A 23,656-nucleotide genomic window follows, 5' to 3' on the forward strand; every position below is an offset into this window, starting at 1 on the left:
TACCGACCCTTGAGCTGACGCTCGTGACAATAATCACAAACCATTCAAGATATATATGTATATCATAATGATTATTCAACTCTTTTTTTCTGAAATGAAAAGTTTGATATTTTAAAATCTCAGTGTGTCTCTTTGTCTCTTTGAAAAAAATTTATACTTTTAATTAGTGCAATCCTTTGCGACTTTAAAATAAGTTGGACCGGATAGATATATATATATATATATATATATATATATATATATATATATATCTATCTATATATATATATATATATATATATATATATATATATATATATATATATATATATAGATAAAGATTTATCATTGACATTATTTAAATCTTGAGTTTTCTTTGACGCTTTGCCTCTTATTCATTGAAATGTTGTGCCTTTAACTTTCAAGACTCGTAATTTTATTAAAATAAAATCAAAGGTATTAAATGATACGCAGTATAAACTGTAATAAAGATTTAAAATCCTTTTAATATTTTAGTAAGCAACATTAATATACCACCGATTGAAAAGTTTCACCTTAGATTTATATTAAGTATTAATTTATTAATTTATTACGCTATAAGCAATATTTTTTTTTTTATATAATTTATATTTAATATCTTATAAACAAAGTTTTAATCTAAATTATAAAATAAATATAAATTATTAACCTCGATAATTGAAATAAAATTTTTTAGCTGAAATTTATATATAATTTACTGGCATGGCATAGTTTATATTTATCGACAAGCTAATTTATTTTTGTAATGGCAGGAAAAATTTAAACTAACTTTATTGAAAAAGCGTTTAAATATTTAGAATACAAACGCGAATATAAAAATGAACAAAATTATAAAAATTGTGTTATTGTTTATTGTTTAATTATTATTTGTAGTATACATTTTTCTACAAAATACCGACACGCTTTGGTATGTAATTATTTGTTAATAACTAATAATTTATTAGCCCTCTTCTTTATCTAAATATTAATTCGTCGGTTTACAATTTAATTTAATAATACAGTAACAATCCATTGGGATTTTTTGGCAGTTTAGTTACTATTGATTATTATTATTATTGTAATTATTGATTAAAACTTTACGTAATTTTATTTTTAAAATTACTAGTCTGAAATTTCTCTTTATTTTTTTGGTCTAGTCTACCAACTTTATTCAAGCCAATCATTATTTCTTTCAATCCATCTAAAAAATTCTAGGACCACATGTTATTATTATTATTATTATTATTTTATTTGTTTTTTTTTTTTTTTTTTTTAAATGCCCTTCCTTATTTTAGATTATTAATAAGCTAAAATTAAATTTTTTAAACTCCAAGAGACTTTTCCTCCAAATTTTGTCCTATTATTGAATTTAATTATTATAGATTTTGTAAATTTAATAAAATGATTATCGAAAGTTAGAAGAACATGTAGACCGAGACCAGGCAAAGACTTGTTACTGACTTATTTTTCACTGAGTTATATAATTGAAAAAGTTTAACAAGTCTACTAATTTGTCAATAAATTTAAAGTTATCAGCCGTTGACCGATGACCGGTTTGCAAGATCAAAGTTTTACCCTAGTCTCGTTAAAATTCTCAGTCTTAATAAAATATTAATTAAAAAAGTAGGCTCATTATTTGATCGTAACGAGTAAATTATCGAAAATTCATTTAAAATATTAAAAACTATATAAACTCAATCTAATAATCAATAATTGAGCATGTTCATCAATCAGTATTAAAAAATTTTAAAAAACGCTTTTTCTCGGGAATGTCATTATTAATTGATTAATAAATATTTCTAAAGAGTAAAACGTTGTCAACACGATCGAATTTAATATACTATTAGTTAGTTAGTTGATGGATTTAAGAAAAAAACTTACCAAATTTATATTTTTAGTAAAATCACTAGAGATAACTCGTTGTCCTTGTTGAAGAATCGATAATGGATTGTTTAATTAAAAAAATAATCACAGTTTAAATAAATAAACCAACTTATGGAGTATATAATTATTAATTAATAATAATAATAATAATAATAATAATATCGATATTGATGTTTAATTTAAATGATTTTAATGAGGTTGATGATATTGATGATAATTATAGCTCTTCAGAAAGGGCAATGGGTGCTCGAGAGCCAGCTTTCATGTCTTTGACGCCGATTCCGATGTCATCAACCGGAGTTGGCACGAGCTTTAACTGATTCCCATTAATCTTTATGTCGTTTACTGAGTGTGAGCGCCCGTGCGTTACCAGGGGCTTTGGCGGTACCGGCACTGGTCCTCCCGCAGTATTGGCATTTGAATTCCCACTGGAAGTGCAATTACTTCCAACGGTGACATTTATCCCAGCATGTGAATTTGTGCTCATGTTAACATTGGAATGAGAATTTGAATTTGAATTTGAGTTTACATTTGTGCTAGTTTTATTTATTTTAAACTTGGCCTTGAGAGTATTAGAGCTATAAGAATTTCCATTATTGCTATTACTGCTGCCGCTGCTGCTACTATTTATTGTTGCTGTTATACTATTTGAATTATTTTTATTAACTTCAGTAGTTAATGTTGGTGTAGGTGTTGTTATTGTTGTTATTGTTTTTATTGTTTTTATTGTTTTTATTGCTGTTGTTGAATTTTTATCATTGGCACAACTTTCATTACTTTGATTATTATTTCCATTTGGTGTCTTACTCGCATTAACATTAACCTGTGCCTGTGTGATGTTTGTCAGTTGACTCGCCGACTGTGAACGGACCGTTTGGCTGTTTCCGTTCCCGTTCCCGTTCCAATTCCCATTCCCATTCCCATTTCCAGTCCCGGTCAGTTTGTCTTTCAACGCCATTTGATAAGCCACTTCAAATGCTTGTCCCAGTGTTAGAATCACCTCGGTTGCTTGGTCCTGTAATTAAAAAAATAAATTTTACATTTTTTTTTTTTTTTTTTTTTTTTTTTTTTTTTTAATAATAATAATAATAATACATCCAATCAGATAAATTTATTCACCAGCCAATTTCGAAAAGTTTTAAAGATACAAATAAATTACCATTGTAGATACACAAAATACATGACAAAAATGTGTACGGCTTGCGTGATCTTTAGTTATATAGGCGAAATGCGTTAGGTCGTCGGCATCTTGACAAGCGCAGTGAATATTACGGATTTCATGATCACAAATTGGTTCCTGTAACAACAAAAACTAAACTCTAAGTCTTGTTAAAAATTTTTAGAAAAATTTTATTCTTACATTGGTATTTGTATCTAAAAATCTAACTCCGCGGTAAGAAATCGCTAGTGTTATGGCCGAACTAACACGAGGATCTCTGCATGTATTTTTGAGCTTCTGTATAGACTTTTTAGTGGATTCTGTCCCACGCAATTCTTTTACGACGGTAGACCCCAAGTACTAAAACAATTTTTATTTTTTCTCATATTTTGATATGAAAATTAAATTGTTTTTTATTTTATTTAAATAAAACTTACATTGGCAACATAAGTGATATTGCCAGTGACTAGAACCTTGGGCTGATGTCTCCATTGAGTTTTAAGAGTCGAGGGTACGCCAAAAAGTAGCTCTGAGGGTCCTCGTATCTCCAGTTGTTCAGCTGAGGGTGTCCCGTTTTGAGCTCGCTGAGGAGGCTGAGGAAGCTGAGGAAGCTGAGGAAGCTGAGGAGGCTGAGGAGGCTGAGGTGCTGGCCGATTCTTTCTGTGTCTCAAGGTACCCGTGGTCGCTGCATTAGTTCCAGTTACGACAGTCGTCGAAGAATTTTGGCTCGTCGGAGGATTTCCATTGTTCTGGGTCTCAGGTAACTTGTCGCGAATCTCCTCCTTTAACTGCTGAATATTAGTTTTCTGTAATCAACATCCCGAAGGCTCCTATAGACTAAAACCTACTCGGCTACAACCAGGGAATAACTTGTTTTATCTCTCAGTATCTTTTTAGGTTGAGTACAATGTCAGAAAAAAAAAAAAAATAAATAAAGTAAAAGTTTAAGGTGCTTGGAGGTATCTGCAGAGAAACCGGATACCTAAAATAAAACGAATGAAAAGGGTTACCGCATTTCTTACCAGATCAGCTAAATGATCAGATCGTATTAGAATTTATAAAAACTACTAAACCGAATAATTTTTATTTTCACACAAAATTATATGTTTACTTGTAAAATTAATTAATAAGTTACCAGAGTGAGAAAAGAGCAGGTAAAAAAGTGTAACCACAGAGCGAGGGTGTGTCTTGTAGAATAAAAAATAGATAAAAAAAAAAAAAAAAAAGTTTGAATTTGCGCTCGAATGAGACGGATGAAAGAGTCATCGTATCACACAATGTCCGTGTCTCCAATTAGCCACGTTATTTACATTATAACGCGATCGAATGGCATCCTTCTGTTGATTGTACATGTGTTTTACTCGCTTTGTCAATACTGAAGGGGAGAAAGTTAAGCGCAATACGTCACCCTATATATTATATATATATATATATATAATTTAATCCAGCTACTCGACTAGAGTATCGAAACATTGAGCTCTCTCATTGTGTCGATGATCGAAAAGCACCCCGTAGTAGTTGGTTTTGATGTTGGCTGTCTATCAACGACAATGTCTACTGTCTACTGTCCCTTTTGATTAACTATATATATATATATATATATATATATATATATATATATATATATATATATATATATATATATATATATATATATATATATATATATATATATATATGTCCTAGCCATATCCAATAAAGTACTAATTTGATTGGAAGTTATTGACTGGAGGGTAAATATTCTAAGTTTGGTTGTAGGTATATAATTAATTCCAATGGATTTAATAATTATAATTGTTATTAAAAAAACTCACTAAATTATTGAGATCCTTGTTGATGTCGTCTAAATTGGGAGGACGTCCATTGGTAGGATTGGTAGGATTGGTAGGATTGGTAGCCAATAATCTTGGAGTAGGACCGGTGACCGAGGCCAAAATTCTTTTTCTGTGCCCGGGTTTTTGGATCTCAAGGACCGCCGCGAGTTCAACTTCCCAAACTCTCTTAACCCGGTCCATGTCGGTGTAGAGATGTTTTTTAAAAGTCTCAAGGTAGTTATCTAAATTTATCCCCTTGAGCCACTCCTCGACGGTCCTCGCCTGTGAGCCAGATCTTTTGTCGACGCGCTTGTTCAGCGACAGCGAGGAGTTCATTATCACAGCGCGCTCCGTGTCGCTCGTTATTCCCATGTCTTTTAAGTCCGATTCCTCCAACACGCCGTTCTATTTTTTATTTATACAATAAATCATCATAAATCACTGGCGTTTATTTTTTAATTATTACTATTATTATTTTATTAATACTACTTACAATAAATTCAAGATCATCAAAACCATAATTTAAAAAAAGTGATTCGTAATCTGCGAAACCTAAATTTAATAACCACTGTCCTATAGTTGTTGTAACCGTTGGACTATTTGTTTCACATCCTATCCCTTTAAAAAAGCAATCTTTTTATGATTATTTTTTTATTAATTATATTTTAATAATTATTAATTACCAAGCCTCGACTGAAATTCTTTCTCCAGCTCATTAACAAATACAGATTCTCTGACAAGTCCAGTTCCAAAAGAAGCCATAATTTCAGATATTTTAGCCCATTCCTCTTGCTCGTCAAAGGGACTCATAATACTCAGGGATTTTTCATCCCTGTCCCGATCTTTCTCCCGAAGCAGAGAATCCGCGTTGGCATCGTCGATAATACGCTCGCTTGAGGAATCTGTGCTGCCGGTTCCCATTCCGGAATTACCACCACCCGTATAGACGTTCCTCAGCCGTCTAAGTGTTCGCGGACGCTCCGCCGTGACCGAGCCCTTCAGTAAACCTGATATTATACAAACCAATAATTTTAATTAAAAATTTATTCACTCAATGTTATGTTATGTTATCAGCTTTTTCAAGTTGAGTAATTTTTAATAAAAAACAATGAAAATGTTATTTTTATTTTATATAATATTATCTCTGAAAATGTCTCTTTCAAGAGGTATAAAGGTATAAATTAAATAAATGAGATATAAATTTGCTTGTCGACACTATTATGTACAACATTATAACATGGATAAAGAGAAAAAAATGTTAACATTATTAAGTGACGACTTTGAATAGGTAAAAAAAAATAAAGAGAAAGTGGATAGTAGCCATGTCTTTTCAAAGATGCTTCACGTTCATATTTCACATTACATAAAAATATACATGTATAAATATCGCATAATGAAAAGCTCATAAAAATACTAAATAGAGAAAGAAAAAAAAAAAAAAGTGAGATAAAGTTGAGTTACAAGTGGAAACGTACGTAATTTTAATTAAAGCCCCATGATGAAGGGCGTCTCAACTACACGACGCCTTTACCTCTTTCAGCTTCTACTGTATCCTCAAACCCCAAACCCCCAAACCCTAAACCCTAAACCCTAAACCGTAAAACCACTGCGCGACATTGTGTTGTTGCATTACGCAGTTATTATCCAAGTCACACACGCAAATTACTACACATATATTATTAAAAAAATTTTATTCTCATCCATTTACTTTTTTTTTTTTTTTTTATATTTCCCTTATTTACTTTGTTTTAATAATCCACTTATGAGGGTAATATAATAGTTTGAGCCTTTTTAGTATCTTTTATAAATAAATAAATTTTTTGTGGAAATTTGAAAATACCCACAAAACCTTGAAAATAATATATATATATATATATATATATATATATATATATATATATATATATATATATATATATATATATATAAAGTCTATAGCGAAACCGGAAGTAAAATTGACTTTCAAATTAAGTGACTATAAATAATTCATTGCTGACAATAAAAAATAAAAAATAAAATACAAAAAAAAATCTGGCATGACAAGTTAATAACAATAATAATAAAATTGCGTTTTGTGTTTGAATAATTGCAAGCAACGAGGACATTTTTTAACTAAATACTCTAGCGGATGACACACTCTCAGCAATTGGCATTATATTAACTTTCGGGGTCGTTAACCGAGCTATAGTAGTAGTATAGATCATTAGCCAATATTCTTTGAGTGATGGCAAATGGAGTTCTGCCAAGAAAAACTATATATTACAATTTCCGCTGACTTTAAAAAAAAAAATTCACTGAAAATATATATATTATTATCATACTTTTTTCACTAATTTATTTTTTAAATTATACTTCCGAGTAAATATATCAAATGAAAAATTAATTGCTGACTGTTGACTTAAATCTTTCGATATTAAAGGTGTCAAAAAACAATTAACTTTGTTGTTTTTCTTTAAACCGATTTGATTCAATGTTGAGGACAAGGTCATTAAAAAATAATAAAACTTGTGATTTAAAATAAATAATTAGTAATTGTAATTCTCATTGTCAATGGTACTGACTCTCTATTTAATCCAAACAATGTCAGGGCATATACAACTGAACGTGAATTTAAATTAAACCAGCCAATGTGACCAAATAAATTTAAAGGTGCAGTTTTACAACTGTACTTTTTTAATCACTCTGTTTACTATATCTTTATTAAATTTTATATATTTCAAAAGTAATTTACGAAAATTTTTAATCCAATAAAATTTTATTAAATCAACAAAAGTTCACTTTAATTGACTCATTTAATTACTTATTAACATATATTTTAAATAGTCCGTTCAAGTAATAATAATAATAATAATAATAATAATAATAATAATAATAATAATAATAATAATAATAATAATAATAATAATAATAATAATAATAATAATAAAATGATTAATTAATCAGTTAAATTCAAGTACGTAATAATAAAAAATGTAAGAGATAAAAAAAAGAGGCGTATTATGTATAATGTATTATATATTTATAATATAAAAAAGTTGTAGAGTTATACCGCCCGAGCACGTGTAATGACCTTGTTGTAAATTTCCTACAGCTAATCACCAATAAAATATAATCATCACGATATTCCAGAGTGTAATGCGATCATCTGAATAACCGCAAGTGTCTCTACTCTTATTTATGTAAAATTATATATCAAATGGTTCGTTAAATGACCCGAGTATTCAATAATAATTACAAATGAATAGAGAATAGAAAGACAACGTCAGGTAAATATAAATAATAAATAAATATGCAGTCGGTTTATAGACAAACAGGATGCGAAACTTCCGTTTATTTGTTCTATAGGATCAATCAATTGTATATAATGTACCGTGAGATTGAGCACTCTACAATCACTAGTCCAATTTAATTGCAAATACCACAACTCGACTAAACTCAAATCAACCAGCTACTCAATACTCCTGGCTATACACTCTTTTATATTTAATAATAATTTTAATATATAAAGATACTATTATAATTATTATTATTATTATTATTTTGTTTTTTTTTTTAATTCTGATTCACACGCGATTTCTTCATTGATAAATAGTTAATAACACTCATTTATTATATAATAACTAATTTATAGTCGCTACTGGCAATCATTTAATTTAATTCTCCATCAGTAGTAGTTGTAGTATAGTTTGCTAACTTTATATTCTGTAGAGGAGTATAATACACCACTAAAGTTAAGAGGTAGTACCCTCAATTTTATAATAGTTGTTGTTGTTATTATTATTATCATTGCATACATTGCACTAAATTTCTCTTTTTGTAATTTAATAAAAGATTATTCATTATATTTTTTTACTTCAATAATTTAATTAAAAAAAAAAAAAAAAAAAAAAAAAAAATCCATTTAATTTTATATTCAAGTAATTGATAATTAAATAATTTTATCAGTAAATAAATTTTTAATTGATAAATTTTATTAAAAAATACATAAAATTTTTTCTATCAACTTTCTAATTATAAAATTTTTAAAAATACCATTAATTTTAGAGATAAATGTTTTTTTTTTTTTTATAAAATATAAAATAAAATGACTTTCTAATAATTAAAATAATCTAATTAGAGGAACATGTTAAAAAAATAAACACACATAATATGTTAACGAGATGCAGTTGAAAAAGATCCGTGTGACGTTTGCGATAACACGATAAAACCCTATATACTACTAGAGTGATATCTTATTGTTGTTGTATGTATATTTTCCCCGAGTATTTACGTGATACATGACGCAATGATTCTATCAGTAGGCAAAGTACTGCATAATGTACGACAGACATATATCAGAGTTATATGTTCTGAGTCAAAGTAAATAGCTACCAGTACAGGCTATTATTACTTACTCGGATTAGATTAGGACGTCACGACGAGCAACAAGTAAAGTACTCGAATTAATGATTTTCGAATTTGGTATTCGGGATACCGTTTACGTTGGACACACGTTAATTTAAATCCCAATTAACCTAATCCAATTGTCCAGGTATCCAGGAGCCATAATTAAAAAAAAAAAAAAAAAAAAAATAACGAAATAACCGGAAACGTGAGTTGAAGTTGCTGTTGTTTAATTATAGTTGAGCAGATGTCAGCAAATAAATATACAGAGTATATTATTTTGTAAATATAATTTAAAAAGGTGTTCAAACACCTGCATTGTAAAATTACCGGTCATTACCCAGATGATACCCTGCTTCAATAATATTAAATATCCTTAGAATATATTCTTTTATTCTTTTATATATCATCTAAACCTAAACCTAAACCTAAACCTAAACCTAAACCTAAACCTAAAGCACAATGCCCACGAGCCGACACATGATACATGATGATGATACATGATACATGATACATGATGATTGTGTATGAGCTTAGTAACCGAAATTTTTTAACAAAAGAATTTAAAGATACTTTACTAAATTTATATAAATCTTACCGATAGCTTAAAATAGCTTATCCAAACACTTGCACTTAACTTGTGGACGAGCGTGGATTCTATATAAAAGTAATGAGTTGTTATGAGTTGTGATTAGAGTAAAAACGTGGGATGTTTTTAAATAAATCGGATATTGCAAGTACTATTGTAATTGTTAATTGTTATTAACAATTACTGTAAACACCCGCGCACGAGACACAACACTGACAATACTAGCATTACACTCGCGTACTAACGAGTGTTGGATTGTTACTAACGATCGCCGCGAAAAATGACCCAGACGTGGGACTGTCGCCCGCCGGCTGTACTGGTATGGGGCCCCGCGTAAAATTATTAAAAAAAAGTGGGGATTTGTTGGTGCTAGTGACTTGAGTTTAATATATTGAGATTGAGAGACAAAGATCGAAGAAGGGGAACAAAACCTGTATTTTTTACCTCCTCTTTTATAAATTCTTCTTCTTCTTCTTCTTCTTCTTCTTCTTCTTTATATCAACTAATATTTATTTTTTCAAGTACCAATACAAATATCATTTAATTCAACAAAATTAATATTTAATTAAATTATTAATTTAATTTAATATGATGAATAAAGCTGATTGATAATACCAGCAATAAATGGTATCTACACACATAATACAATGATAATAATAATAGTAATAAAGCTGGAGGCATACTAAAAACCAACTGTGATCCAATAAATGTCACTTTTCATTTATATATTAGATATATTAAATAAATATCATTAATTTGATAATTCGCTTAGTTTTACAAATATAATTATAATTTATTTAGAGTATTGAACAGATTTGCAAATAATAACTTAAACTCTCGTGAGATATGTTTAATGTAGTTAGTTATCTTCCGGAGAAACTTTAGATTCAGATCGAGACAATGTGTCATTTAATTTAAAAGCGCGTTTGTTTATGGGAAAATATAATATTAAGATATTATATGGTATGGGAAAATTTAATTAATTGAGTTAAGAAATTATTAACTTTATTTTGTTTGTTTTTAATAAACTCACAAGCAACATCTATTATTATTATTATTTTTTTTTTTTTTGTCCTCACAATTCACAACCGCATTATATTTATATATAGGACTCGAATAAATCCGGAGATAAAAAATAGAAAACGGTGCGTCGCCCAATGAGTCATTCATATAAAACGAACTTACGATCCACGCATTCCTTCGTTATATGATGTCATGTACAAATACATTCATTTAATTAAATCTTTTGTATTATATTATATTATATCTATACAAAAGTACAATTACCGTTTTCATTTTATTAAATACGACCAATAATTTTAATAAATAAAGTTAAAAGGTCAAAGGCCAAGACACTATTTTAAAATACTCACACGTTAAATAAATAAAATATAAATATTATTTTTTATTTTACTTGGACGGTTACAATCGATACTGAGAAAAATAAAATAAAAATGAATAACTTTTTATCAAGCAATTGCAATACAACGTAAACGATATACACCGGAGGAGTTTTATTTTTTTTTTTTTTATCTTATCAGCAACAGACTCGTGTGCCACGATCCTCATGATTTAAATGTTGTTGTTATTTTTAATAAATTTTTACAACAAAATGAATATTTAATAAAAAATTAACAAACAATAGATTAAGTGTTGGTGTGATGCTTTCATTTAAGAAAGTCGACACTCGAGTAATATCACACTAATTACACACGCCAGGTGTAAATATATTAATTACTAACTTGAGCTATTTACAACACGGCGTAAGCTTTCACAATTATTTTTTAATTATATATTTAAAAAAAAAAAAAACAATAACAATAGTGAGAAACAGTGCAGTCATTCATCCGTGCTCTCACCTTGCTCCAATTGTAAATTATCTACGCTCACTTCGTCTAGTGTACTACTAGACCGAGGATTATTATTATTTTTGTAACATAAATTATCTTTAATATTTATGTATTTATGCCATCATTTTATTTTTATTAGATTTGTTTTTATCTTACCTTGAATATTTTATTTTAAAACATTATGGCCACTGTTTATTTTACCAATTTCAATTGAAAAATAAAAAGTTTGGTAACGGAAATGCTTATACATAGATTAAAAAATCGATTGCATTTTTTCAATGGTATGAACATGTCGAAAAAATTTATGATGATTTTTTTTAAACAAAAAATTCCAAAGAATTCAGTGGCCACTTTGTTGAATTGCTGATTCATTGAATCAGTTGAATGGTATTGAATCTTGATAAAAACGATAATGAAGATGATGATTAACGGAAAAAAAAAATTATGATGACGTGCACGTATAAAAAGTAACAAAAAAAAAAAAAAAAGATAGATCAACTTACTGTCTAGCGAACGTCCGTGGTTTGGCACGTCCATATTAGCTACTATAATAAATATATTCCGAAAAAAATTTAATAATAAGTGTTATATAATTATAATAAGTAAACAAATATCGTAAAAGCAGGGCGATCAAAAAAAAATAAATAAAAAAGCATTAAAATAAATCAAGACACAGCAAACACAATGGCACAATATTTATTGGCAAAATAATATATAGTGTTATAATAATATGCACTATAAATTTCCAATTTTTAACTTGTTTTTTCATAACAATATATATTTTTTATTAAATAACTAGTTAAAATTGCCTAATTATGCTATATAATTCAGTTATCAACTAATACTTTATCTAATACTTTTTTGTCATACTATACAATCGTGTACAATTTTATATATATTATTATTAACTTCTACTCTATCAATAATGCATTAAAAAAGGAAAAAAAAATACTATATTTTTATAACAATAAAAATTTACATAATCACAGACTAAATAAAAACTTGTCGAATTTCAACAATAAAAAAATATTTTTTTTTCTCATCCTACAGCCCTATAAATTTCTACTAAGTACCCATCAAAAATTTGTTTTTTTAATGAGTTGTTGTAGTAGTAAAACAATAATCGCAATTACATAAGCTTTATAATTATAGATAGAAAAACAAATTTTGATATTTAATAAAATTTAATTAATTAAAAATAAACGGTGTATAAAAAGCCAATGACTACAGTAGCGTAAAATAAATATATAATATAATATATCTGGCTTTCTATATATTTATATATTAATAATAATAATAATAATAATAATAATAATAATAATAATAATAATTGAAATATTGAAATACCTCAAACCCTTGTTGAAACTGCGTATTAAAATACAATTTAATATTTTTATTGTATTTATTTAAAATGACAATAAAACGCCAGCGTATACATAACAATATTTTTATAATAAGTATAATAATAATTTTAATTATACGTCTCCGGCTTGTTGTCAAAAAATATGGCGCACAATAGTAATAATCATAATAATGATTATTATTATTATTAGTAATGGTGGTAATAATAAAAATATAAAAGCACATCGATTGTTATAAAAAAAAAAAAAAAAAAATATAACATATATGTATTAACTGGATTGAGATTGAATCTATAATAAATTGTTTGGAGTTGATAGTGTACGGACACAATAACAAAATAACGATAATATGCATCTACACCAGGGCATAAAGCGTCATGCGGTGCAGCCAAGCGTTTGTTGCTGTTTACCTGCAAACGGTACGTCACCAAAGTACTCCTCGACGTTGTCGGTGGACATACTTTTGTCGGATAAGGACACGCTTGATAATGAACCACTTGAGGCGTCTAATGAGCCACTTGGTTGAAATTGCAACAAATCCTCCTCCGTTTCAGTCTCCATGTCACGTGACCGACGTTTGTAAATCTTTAAAATAATTTATCCTTTTTTACATACACTCACTATGTATGTAAAATTTTTATTAATTTTTTTTTATTTTTTATTTTATCCTTTCACTATTAACTATCATGTACATTTTTTTTTAAACCATTAATTGTCAAATTACAGATAAAAAATTTTCATTTCAATACTTGGAAAATTTTTTCGAACTAAAATAAAAAAATCACAAAGATTTTATAAATGTATAAAATTAAAAAAAAAATATGAAATTCATACTGTCGGGGAATAAAAACTGACGCGATTTCAATGCAAATTTATTGAAATGGAATTCTTTCGCGGTCTATTCTTTTTGGCCTGATAAAAAAAAAAAAAAAAAAAAAAAAAATGTATATAAATATATAGAGTATAAAACGGAAAAACATCGAGTACAAATATGAATAGCGCGGAAATATGAGCCGAATGTTGATCTCAACCGTAAATATTTTACATGATAAATACACAGCCAGTACATGAAGGTAAACAAATAAGCTCTTAGTGTATACACAGATATTTTATTAGAATAGATGTTTAGTTGACAGGATAAATTGTGAGTCGGTGATTTAAACCAGTGTCTTTTTTAATCTTGTTCAACTAAAGTTTTGATAATAGTAATAATAATAATAATAATAATAATAATAATAATAATAATAAAATAGGAGAATAAGACAGAATACGGTAGTAAAGTAACAGAGAATTAGACAGATTTTAGATTTCTCACCACTCAGATGTTGTGTATTAAATTTTGTTTTACAAGGATAAGGATGCTGCTTGTGTAAAGTGTAAAGTGTAAAGTGTAAAGTGTAAAGTGTAAAGAGTAAAGAGTAAAGAGTAGAGAGACGAGTGAGTGAACCAGTTACCGAGTGAGTTAGTACAAGAAAGACATGAAGGTAGGCGAATAGGCAAAACTACAGCAGGTACAAATTTGTAGACTTGACTGGCAAAGACGATGTATAAACGTATAAACGGGTTAGCAAGGGAAACTCCTTCTTGAGAGAAATATATACACCGACAAGTACCACTACTATATTCCTGTTATATAATATATAGTTTATATTATATAGAGTGTAGTCGTCAAGGAAAGGCTTCATTATTCAAAGGGTGTCGACGTCTTGCGTTCTGCCGCTTCGTTGGACACGCGAAAGTTGACGGGTGAAATCCAACGATCCACGTACCCTACATCAAATTCTCCTTCACACGCGTATTTTCCGTAAATACATCTTCAATTATCTTCTCTTTTCCTTTCAGATTTTCTTAGATTTTCTCTCCTCTTGAAGGATTCAACAGCTCTATCTTTCATCACATATACTACCGTACATGTTGTCTGTTGTCTACTGTCTACTGTCTACTGTCTAACACACTTCGAATCAACTGTTATTTTCTGTATTTTTTCCATCTTTCATCTTTTATCTTATATTACTATCTTATATCTGAGACATTTGGTAACATTTATCAAACATAACCAGTAGAAATGTACAAAGAGAAGAATTTATATTTGATTTTGACATTTAAATTTTATCTCAAAGTCACACTCTCTTTCCTAATAATTTAAACATATTTATTTTAAATAATTAAACATGTATAATGTAATTTGACTTATCGAGTGAAAAGTAACGTAAAAGCATCAAAGAGGGATGCAAGAGTACATCTAAAGATATTTATAAATACGTTTGACATAAACGTAGACATATCAAATTTACAAGGATCTAAGAATCTTGAGGTAGACATAGATAGTCTGAGAGAGAATGTTCCTCCATCCGTAGGTTATATTCACTGTGCGATATTCCATCAGGCGTATCAACACTTGCGAAAAATTGCGGGTGCATATGAAGAGTCAAGTTGCTATGACAGAATGTTGATATATATATATATATATATATATATATATATATATATATATATATATATATATATATATGCATATATGTAAGGAGTTGAGAGTATATCGAGTGTATAAAGTATGATATGGATATGCAGAGAAAGCCGCCGAGGCAGACATAGATCTAGAGTTTAAAGAAGAGCAAGTATGAGCAAGTATGAGCAAGTAAAGGCATGAAGCATCATCAGTGCTTGTTGCCAGCTGGAAAAGGAGAACCCAGATCACAGTAGAACGATCACAAGATGACATACTACACATCAAACCCCACCAAACCCCGTAACCCTTTCCAATCCTAGTATTGAGATGGTTAAGCATCTTCTTAAGGAGCTAGACTCCTTGTAAATCGCATCACAGATCAAACACCCGGTTTATATATTAAATGTCATTCGCTGGATCTCTTACTCTTCTCTTCTCTTCTCTTCTCTTATCAATTCTACTTGAGCAGGAGAATCATATAGTACGTTATAGGATACAGAAGGATCTACCATATGTACTTCCGAATGCTAATTTTATGTTACTTTATTCTATAATATTATTTCCCGATTATCTTTATTATTGTTTTTACTCAATCAAATGTAAAATTTAAAAAGTCTTAGTCAGAGTATTTATTGTAATTATCAATACGACTAATTAAATATTTTTTTTTTTCTTTAGTAAAATTTAATAAAAATTGTAGTTTAATAATTAAAGTTTTAAAAACTTACCTGACTGAGTGGACGAATTCGTTCGTGAATAGATTTCTCTGCCTGCAGAGCGGAAGGTGGAGGATGATCTGGAGTTGGCGGTTGAATATAGTGAGTAGGACTCGTTGGAATAAGCATCTGTACCCTCTTTAGTCTTTTATCTGTAGCTTCTCCTGTACCAGTAGTTAGAGGTTCCTGGGTATCACCATTTTCTCTTCTGTCGTCCAGCAAACTTTCCTGGGAAGATTTTAGCGTAAGAAATGCGCTTGAAACAAATGTTTTATCGTGTAAAGTTTCACTTGTTGGTGATTCATCAACCGGAGCATTGTTATCCACATCGTAATTTTCATAAGCTCTTTCACAGTGTCTGCGTAATTTACGTCGAGGATTTTGGAGTTTTATCAAACGATCACCGTAAACAGCGGTAAGAGCAACTGGTTCTTCACCTGTCCGTCTATTTGTGCTTTCGGGACCACTGTACCTTGCTTTCATGTCTACATATTGGTCAACGCTTCTGGTTACGTGACGCAACTGATCTCTTCGAGTTTGAAGCTGCTCAAGATCAATGTGACTTCGAGCTCCACTTCGCGCAAGAAATAAATACTCGTAATTGCTGGGACCAAGAGAACAGTCTGCAGATAACGACATCTGAGTTTGTAAATGAGTTGGTGATACTGATAAATTTCTTCTAGGTGGTTTTTTCGGTGGAGTCGGCTGTAAAATTATTTTCATAAAATAATTTTAAAAATCTATCCAAAGATATTTTTTTAATAATTATTATATGGATGAAAAAAAAAAAACTTACCGAGACTTTACTATTAGATGCAGGACTGTGAAGTGAACTAGATAATGGAGCCATCGGCAAATAAATTCCAGAAATACCAGAATCATTAGGTAGACAACGTCTGTCCCGAGGGCTAGGTCCGCCAATACTCGATGAAGAAGAAACGCTTAACTGATCAGACTCCCTGCCAGTGAATCCCGCAGGCAATGTCAAAGACAGATCCTCAGAGACGTAACTGCCCTCAGTACACCGAGGTGCCGGTGGCGTCTGATATAACCCGCTGTCAGAGCCCCTAAACATCCCGAACATTTATTTGTTACCACAACCAATCAGAAAATTACCCAATAATATTATTGTATTTTTGTATTTTTGTATTATTTATATAATTATAATGTAAAATAAAATTAAGTATACTATTTATCTAGGAAGTCGTCTGCAGCTAATTTTTTGTTATTAATGTTTTGCCGTAACAGAATCATACCGTGTTCGCGGTGATACTGATGTGTTGTTGTTGTTGTTGTTGTTGTTGTTGATAAAAATGTCAATATATTTGTTGTTGTCATCGGGTGTTGTCTGAACAGAACTTGCAAGTGTATTTATTGAGTTGAGAGTGTCTGACATGGACATCAATACGCTGTCAAAGAAGGAGCTTGAATTTGAATAACTTTCGGTCAGTTGCAATTCCGGGGCATCGTAGTAAATGTTGCCCTCGAAATCCCCGCTGAAATAACTCAACTATTTTTAAATCTACCATCTAACAAAAAATATAAACTCTTTTTCAAACATTTGATTTAATTCATCATCAAAAGCTTTTAAAGAGTAAAAAAAAAAGAAAAGATTATTAAAAATAATGTAGAGTCCTTGAGAGTATGTAAAGGTAGTAAAAGTATTAAAGGGAGTAAAGTTATTAATTTCAGGTTGAAACGGGCTAACATTTACATTGTTTAACATGATGAATTCATCTCGAGACTGGATGGAGGTGGAATCGTGTACTGGGCCAACGTCAAACATTTATGGTAGCTGGTGAGCGTGATTCCCGAGTAGTATAAGTAGTATAAGAGTTCAAAAAGACGCGGGGGGTAAGTTGGGGTAGGGTCAGAGCTAGAGCACACTGCCGGAGGGTAGGTGAGGGTAACCCAAGTGAAGTAAAGGCAAGCCACGCCAAAATGAACAGAGGTGAGTCGAAGTACTCCAACGGAGGGAAACCAACGGACTCACCATCACTAGAACTGGTGGTGCCTACATCAGGAAAATTAAACCAACTGAAGCGGTACTTAACGCGGTGGAGCAACATCACCACCTTTATACTGCGTCCTTTGCACTTAACAACCTCTACTCTCTTTCTCTTTCATTCACTTGTTAAGAATACATTCTCTTGTTTCTGAATACGGCGCCTTTTCCTCAGCAACTAAATCCCAGACTAACATTACTAGTACATAGTAGTAATAATAGTAGTAGTATTACTATTACTAATACTAGGATTGGGATTACTATCAACACTAATACTGATATTCAGTTCTTTCTTCATTTACTTGCTACATACACTGGCTCTCATTCACTTGAACCGGTACGGAAGTTAACATCTGTGCTTTTGTTTGCTCACATCTCCTATATTAAACCTGGCAGTTACCAGACCGACCTGTACACCCACTGAATTTATATATCTATATATACTCTATATACTTTGAGTCTTTCTGGGAAATATTACAACAGAGGTCAGTTGGAAATTGCCGAGTTGTTAAAATAGAGATACACTGAAAGTAATAAAAGAACGAAAGAAAATAAAAAAAAAAAAAAAAGAAAGAAAGAAAGATCAAGTTTTGTCTGGTGTTTTTAGATTTTTTGTTCAACATTTCTTCGCGTACTCTCTTGTCTATTTATATGGCTTCTTTCATTTTTGAGTGTGCTTACAGAGCGTAACATACTCGCCTGCAACTGCTTCTACTGGTTCTACTGGTGTTACTGTTACTTCTGCTACTGAGATAAAATATGAAAAGTCTATACAAGAGGGAGTCATCTCCATCTCCATCTCCATTCCAGTGTAATTCAACTTCTTGACAAATTGTTTCTGAATTACTACTGGTGAGTGTTTGTGTGAGTGTGTTAAAATCTTTCTGGTTTAAATTTTTTACGCCCAATGCACAATTACGAAACACTTGTTCATTAAATTTGTATAATACATTATATATTTAAATAGTACCTGTTTTTATTTTATCATTATAGCTGGTGTTTTTTGTTGGTGTGAAAAAGTCTATGTTTGTGTAGGTAAATGAATTAAAATTTTACTAATGAGACTTACAAGGACATGACTGAAGTACCGGATACTCGGCGATCCTCGTCTCGCGGTTTATGATAAAACTGCCATTGCGTCGGTGAAGAACCTTCCACGGGAGATAGATCCAATGCGTTGTCGTACGGACTACCTAAAATGTCATTTACTCGTGGAATATGTTCACTGTCAGCATCACTCTCTATTCCAGAAGATGATCGATGTCCTGAAAAATAAAAAAAAAAAAAAATATTATATAAATATATATAAATAAATTATTTTTATTATTTGATAAAAGAAAAAAAAAAAAAACAAACAAACTTTTGATAACAGCAGTAATATCATGAGTAACGTGAGGAGGAAATTGTCCCAGAAGATCTAGTACCGTATTGTGTCTTGCGTCACGTATCCCTAAATCAACTCCACGATCTAATAGTGTTCTTACGACTTCCATTTTACCACAAAGTGCAGCCTCATGCATCGCAGTGCCAGCAGAAGTTCTTGTATTTACATCAACTCCAGACGCCAGTAAAACTTCAACAACAGCCCTGAAACAAACATTACGATAAATCTATCATATTCAGTGTTAATAATTATTAATTATCAAATTTTTAAGAGAATATAAATATATGATTGGTATATGGATGAGGGAACCAAAAATACAAATGGACTGTTGGAAGTACAGTAATGGCGTACATGATGAATGTACGTCAAGTGTAGGGGATACGATGTAATATAATGCCGCCGGGGGCCAGTGAATCAACTAAACCAGCATAGTATCATAGTATCATAGTATCAAAGTAGGATAGTAGTGGAACAGGAGCCATCCATTGACAATGGGATTGGGAAACGGGAAAATTGGGAAACCCGGTCCATGATTCGGGAATAGTGAGCTACAGTTAGAGTTAGAGCTAAAGCCAGAGCCAGAGCCAGAGCCAGAGGCAAAAGGAGATAGAAATCTGATTCGCATGGAGCTATATGTTGTTATTACCATACCATATAGGGGTATTTGTACTGGCTTACCGAGAGCACCGATATTGAATCCGATAATTGACATTACCCCACCTGACTCTTCATATTCCCTCTCTTCATATTCCCTTTCTACGCATCTATGCATCTATGAATCTATACCTACATACTCATACTGATATCCGCGGTTATTTGCGGCTAACCTCGCTTGCACTTGAAATAATTATATATAAATTATCTAATTTTTTAATATTATTATATTTTATATATCACAGTAGTAACAACAATTGATAACTGATAAGTGATACAAGTATAAAAGGATTTAACTTTTTTTTTTAAAAATCGATTTAATTGTAGACCGTCGAATGGAACTAAATATACTGGCAGGCATCCAACTATATCGCGATGCGATCATAGCATTATAGTCGAGGCGTTGTTAAAACGATTATTGCCCACTCTACTCCCCATTCTACCCTTTAACCCTCTTTATCCTTCCGCCAGAATCATCCCAATCTTTCTCTCTTTCTCTTATGTAACAACAAACATTCCCCGGTAAATGTATATAGGTTTATAGATACCACCAATTTAGCAGTTAGTTGTTTTTATTTTTATTTTTTAAAAATATAGCAACAGTAGTAGTAGTAGTAGTAGCAGCAGCAGTATAGCAGTATAGTGTACAGTCGATCAACAATGACAGCAGATTACCAAACACGTTCTATGTAAAAATAATCTAATGGAACGACCGGTTATACCCCGATTACGATGTAACCCGTAGTTTCGCGGCTATTACGATTTACCGGGCATTTAAAGCGACATTCAAAATAATTATAAAAGCTTTAAATAAATAACTGTAATCCAATCACCAAACAATAATAATCATAATCAATATTATTATTTTTCGATTATTTCTCATTCTAATAAAATTATATTTATGCGTATGAATTACCAACTAATTAAAAGTTTCCAATTATTTTTTCATCCACGGGAGTAATTAATTTTTAATTACCAGCGTTTTTGCCTTACTTGTTTTTTCGCTCGGTTAAATTCAATTAATTACCTGATATTTTATATTTATTCAATCCATTATTCATAAATTACGTTCAGATGATTTTTAAAAATGCTAATTAAAGGATGAATAATTTCATTGTTGTAAATAATAAAAAAAAAAAAAAAAAAAAAAAAAAAAAAAAAATTTTTTCATTGTAATAGTTAATATTTTAAATGAAGGTATTATTATTATTATTATTATTATTATTATTATTATTATTTTGTTATTAAATGCTCAGGGGGGTTATCCCCGGAGTCCGATTCTCCGAGGGCCCAGCCTGAGCTCCATCCGTTACTGCTGGACCACTCCGCACAACAAGGCGGTTAGTGATCACAGCAGGCCAAAGTCATTTCCCTTAAGAGACGGAGAGAATCAAGTAAAACAGCCTTCTGCATCCTAACTGCCAAGAACTTACCTTTTGATGAGCAAGCTGGAACTTTGGCAAGTGAGGATACAAAAGACTGTTTCATCCCTCCTAGGACGCCAACAATCAGGACGACAAGCTTGACACGGTAACCTGGGTAAAGTTTGCCAATTTCAAACAGGAGATCCTGATATATTTGTCTTTTGTGCTCTTCTTTGGCTGAGATGTTGTATTCAGCCGGGGCCGAGAACTCAATGACATAAATGTCACGAGTGGCCTTGTCGAAGAGCACAATATCAGGTTTGTTGTGATCTATCCGCCGGGTTGTTGCAAATGGCATGTTCCAATAAATTTTGCAACTGTCATTCTCAACAACCTGGGAATATCTCCTGGCAAATAAGGCAGCACTGGTGTCACGTCAATACCGTAGCAATGACGAAGATAGTAGTACAGTACTCTCAGGGCAGCATTGTGACGCTGGATATATGCACCTCTCGCCAGCACTGGACATGCCGACAAAAGGTGCATAAGCGTCTCCGGATGTTGTCTACACCTCCTACAGGACGTGTCCGGAAGCTGCACCTGGAGCACCTTGCTACGGTACTCAAGAGTGTTAATGACACCATCTTGGCAGGCAAATATGAACCCTTCAGTCTCGGACATCAGGCCCGCTGACTTTAAGAAGGAAAACGTCAGCTGGATGGACAAGCCATGATCACGCACGTGTTTAAAGAACACGCTGTGCATGGACTTGTCCATCAGTTCGCCAAGGAGTAGTTTTTCCTCGGCGTTCCTGATGACGCTCTTAAATTCCTCCTTTCGGAGTTCCATAAGAGCGTTTATTTCTCCAAGACCAAGGGTTCTTGCCGCATATATTGCTGCCTTATACAAGAATGACCCCTTATGCGCATTTTCATGTTTATGTACAATTTGCATAAGAAAGTCATCCTCGTCTGCAGTGAAATTGACAACTTCGTGAGTTAAACCCAGGACCAAACGGTCGTGAAGCCGCTCCAAACTCTGCAAACCTCTCCCACTGATGGACCGGGAGAGGTATAATCTGGCGACTGATGAATTGGGGTGCATGCTCCGATTCATATTAATGATCTTACGGGTTTTGATGTCGAGATCTCGTAAATCCTTTCGGGTCCATTTCAGGACACCGAAAGAGTGTAGTAAGACTGGGACAGCGAGCATGTTAGTAGCTGAGACTTTGTTTTTGCCGGAAAGTTCGGAGGACCAAATTTTCCGGAGTCTCCTAACATACTCGCTCTGGAGAGTTGTTCGGACTTCAGAGACCGCATGCATGCGGTGCTCTTCCATTCCTAGATATCTATACAACTCCCCGGCGTCTAATTGTCTTAAGACACTCCCATCTACTAACTCGACATCATCACCAGTATCAGAGCACTTACCCCTCGCCAGATGTACGACCGCACACTTGTCCAACCCAAAAGACATTCCGACATCTCGTGTGTACTACACGAGCAACAGATATAGGCAGCAGTGAAATGCAAAACAGCAGAGGGCTCAAGGAATCGCCTTGGAATACCCCTCGTTTGTACTCTACAACTCCGGTTACGAGCAATGCGTTTCCACTTCCAATGTGAAAACGCGTTCGCCAGAGCTGCATTGTACGCCGAATGCATTCCACTATTTCGGGATTGACTCCCAGGCAGTTGAGTAGATATAAAATCAACTCATGTGGAGTTGAGTCAAATGCCTTGCGATAGTCAATCCAAGCCATTGACAGGTTGCGTTGATAGTAGATCGCATCTTGTAAGACGCATCGATCCACTATCAGGTTCTCCTTGCAACCTGACAGGCCTCTTTTACTGCCACGTTGTTCATATATCTGTTGCCATACAGGCTCTATCTGCTGCAAGATACGGTTATTTAAAATTTTTGTAAAAATTTTATAAACCGCATTCAAGCAGGTGATAGGCCTGAAATTCTTAGGGTCAGACAAGTCACCTTTTTTAGGTATCAGTACGGTTCGCCCTTCTACAAGCCAGTTCGGAATCGGATC

The 23,656-nt window shown here is 31.7% G+C and overlaps 1 protein-coding gene across 13 annotated transcripts in view; it reads right to left on the reverse strand.

Moving 5' to 3' along the window:
- Window positions 1-1,140: 1,140 nt before the first annotated feature.
- LOC141533413 (ankyrin repeat and SAM domain-containing protein 1A) overlaps window positions 1,141-23,656 on the reverse strand; it is a 29,744-nt gene continuing 7,228 nt past the window's right edge. The window contains exons 6-19 of one of the 13 annotated variants that reach the window (XM_074252296.1): window positions 19,568-19,794; window positions 19,277-19,472; window positions 17,459-17,611; window positions 16,999-17,269; window positions 16,215-16,907; window positions 13,448-13,622; window positions 12,180-12,221; window positions 5,538-5,861; window positions 5,348-5,487; window positions 4,855-5,259; window positions 3,478-3,846; window positions 3,242-3,400; window positions 3,041-3,193; window positions 1,141-2,896 (exon numbers count right to left, since the gene is read on the reverse strand). In XM_074252296.1, the coding sequence (XP_074108397.1) occupies window positions 2,099-2,896; window positions 3,041-3,193; window positions 3,242-3,400; window positions 3,478-3,846; window positions 4,855-5,259; window positions 5,348-5,487; window positions 5,538-5,861; window positions 12,180-12,221; window positions 13,448-13,622; window positions 16,215-16,907; window positions 16,999-17,269; window positions 17,459-17,611; window positions 19,277-19,472; window positions 19,568-19,794 (4,105 nt within the window). In that variant the 3' untranslated portion in view covers window positions 1,141-2,098. Of the gene's footprint in view, window positions 2,897-2,976; window positions 3,194-3,241; window positions 3,401-3,477; window positions 3,847-4,854; window positions 5,260-5,347; window positions 5,488-5,537; window positions 5,862-12,179; window positions 12,222-13,447; window positions 13,623-16,214; window positions 16,908-16,998; window positions 17,270-17,458; window positions 17,699-19,276; window positions 19,473-19,567; window positions 19,795-23,656 lie in introns of all 13 variants that reach the window. The other 12 variants (XM_074252291.1, XM_074252287.1, XM_074252290.1 and 9 more) reach the window with 12 other exon arrangements.

This window comes from Cotesia typhae, unplaced genomic scaffold, assembly GCF_013202065.1.
Source record: "Cotesia typhae breed Kobodo isofemale line unplaced genomic scaffold, CoteBio_Ctyphae contig_83, whole genome shotgun sequence".
NCBI lineage: Eukaryota > Metazoa > Arthropoda > Insecta > Hymenoptera > Braconidae > Cotesia > Cotesia typhae.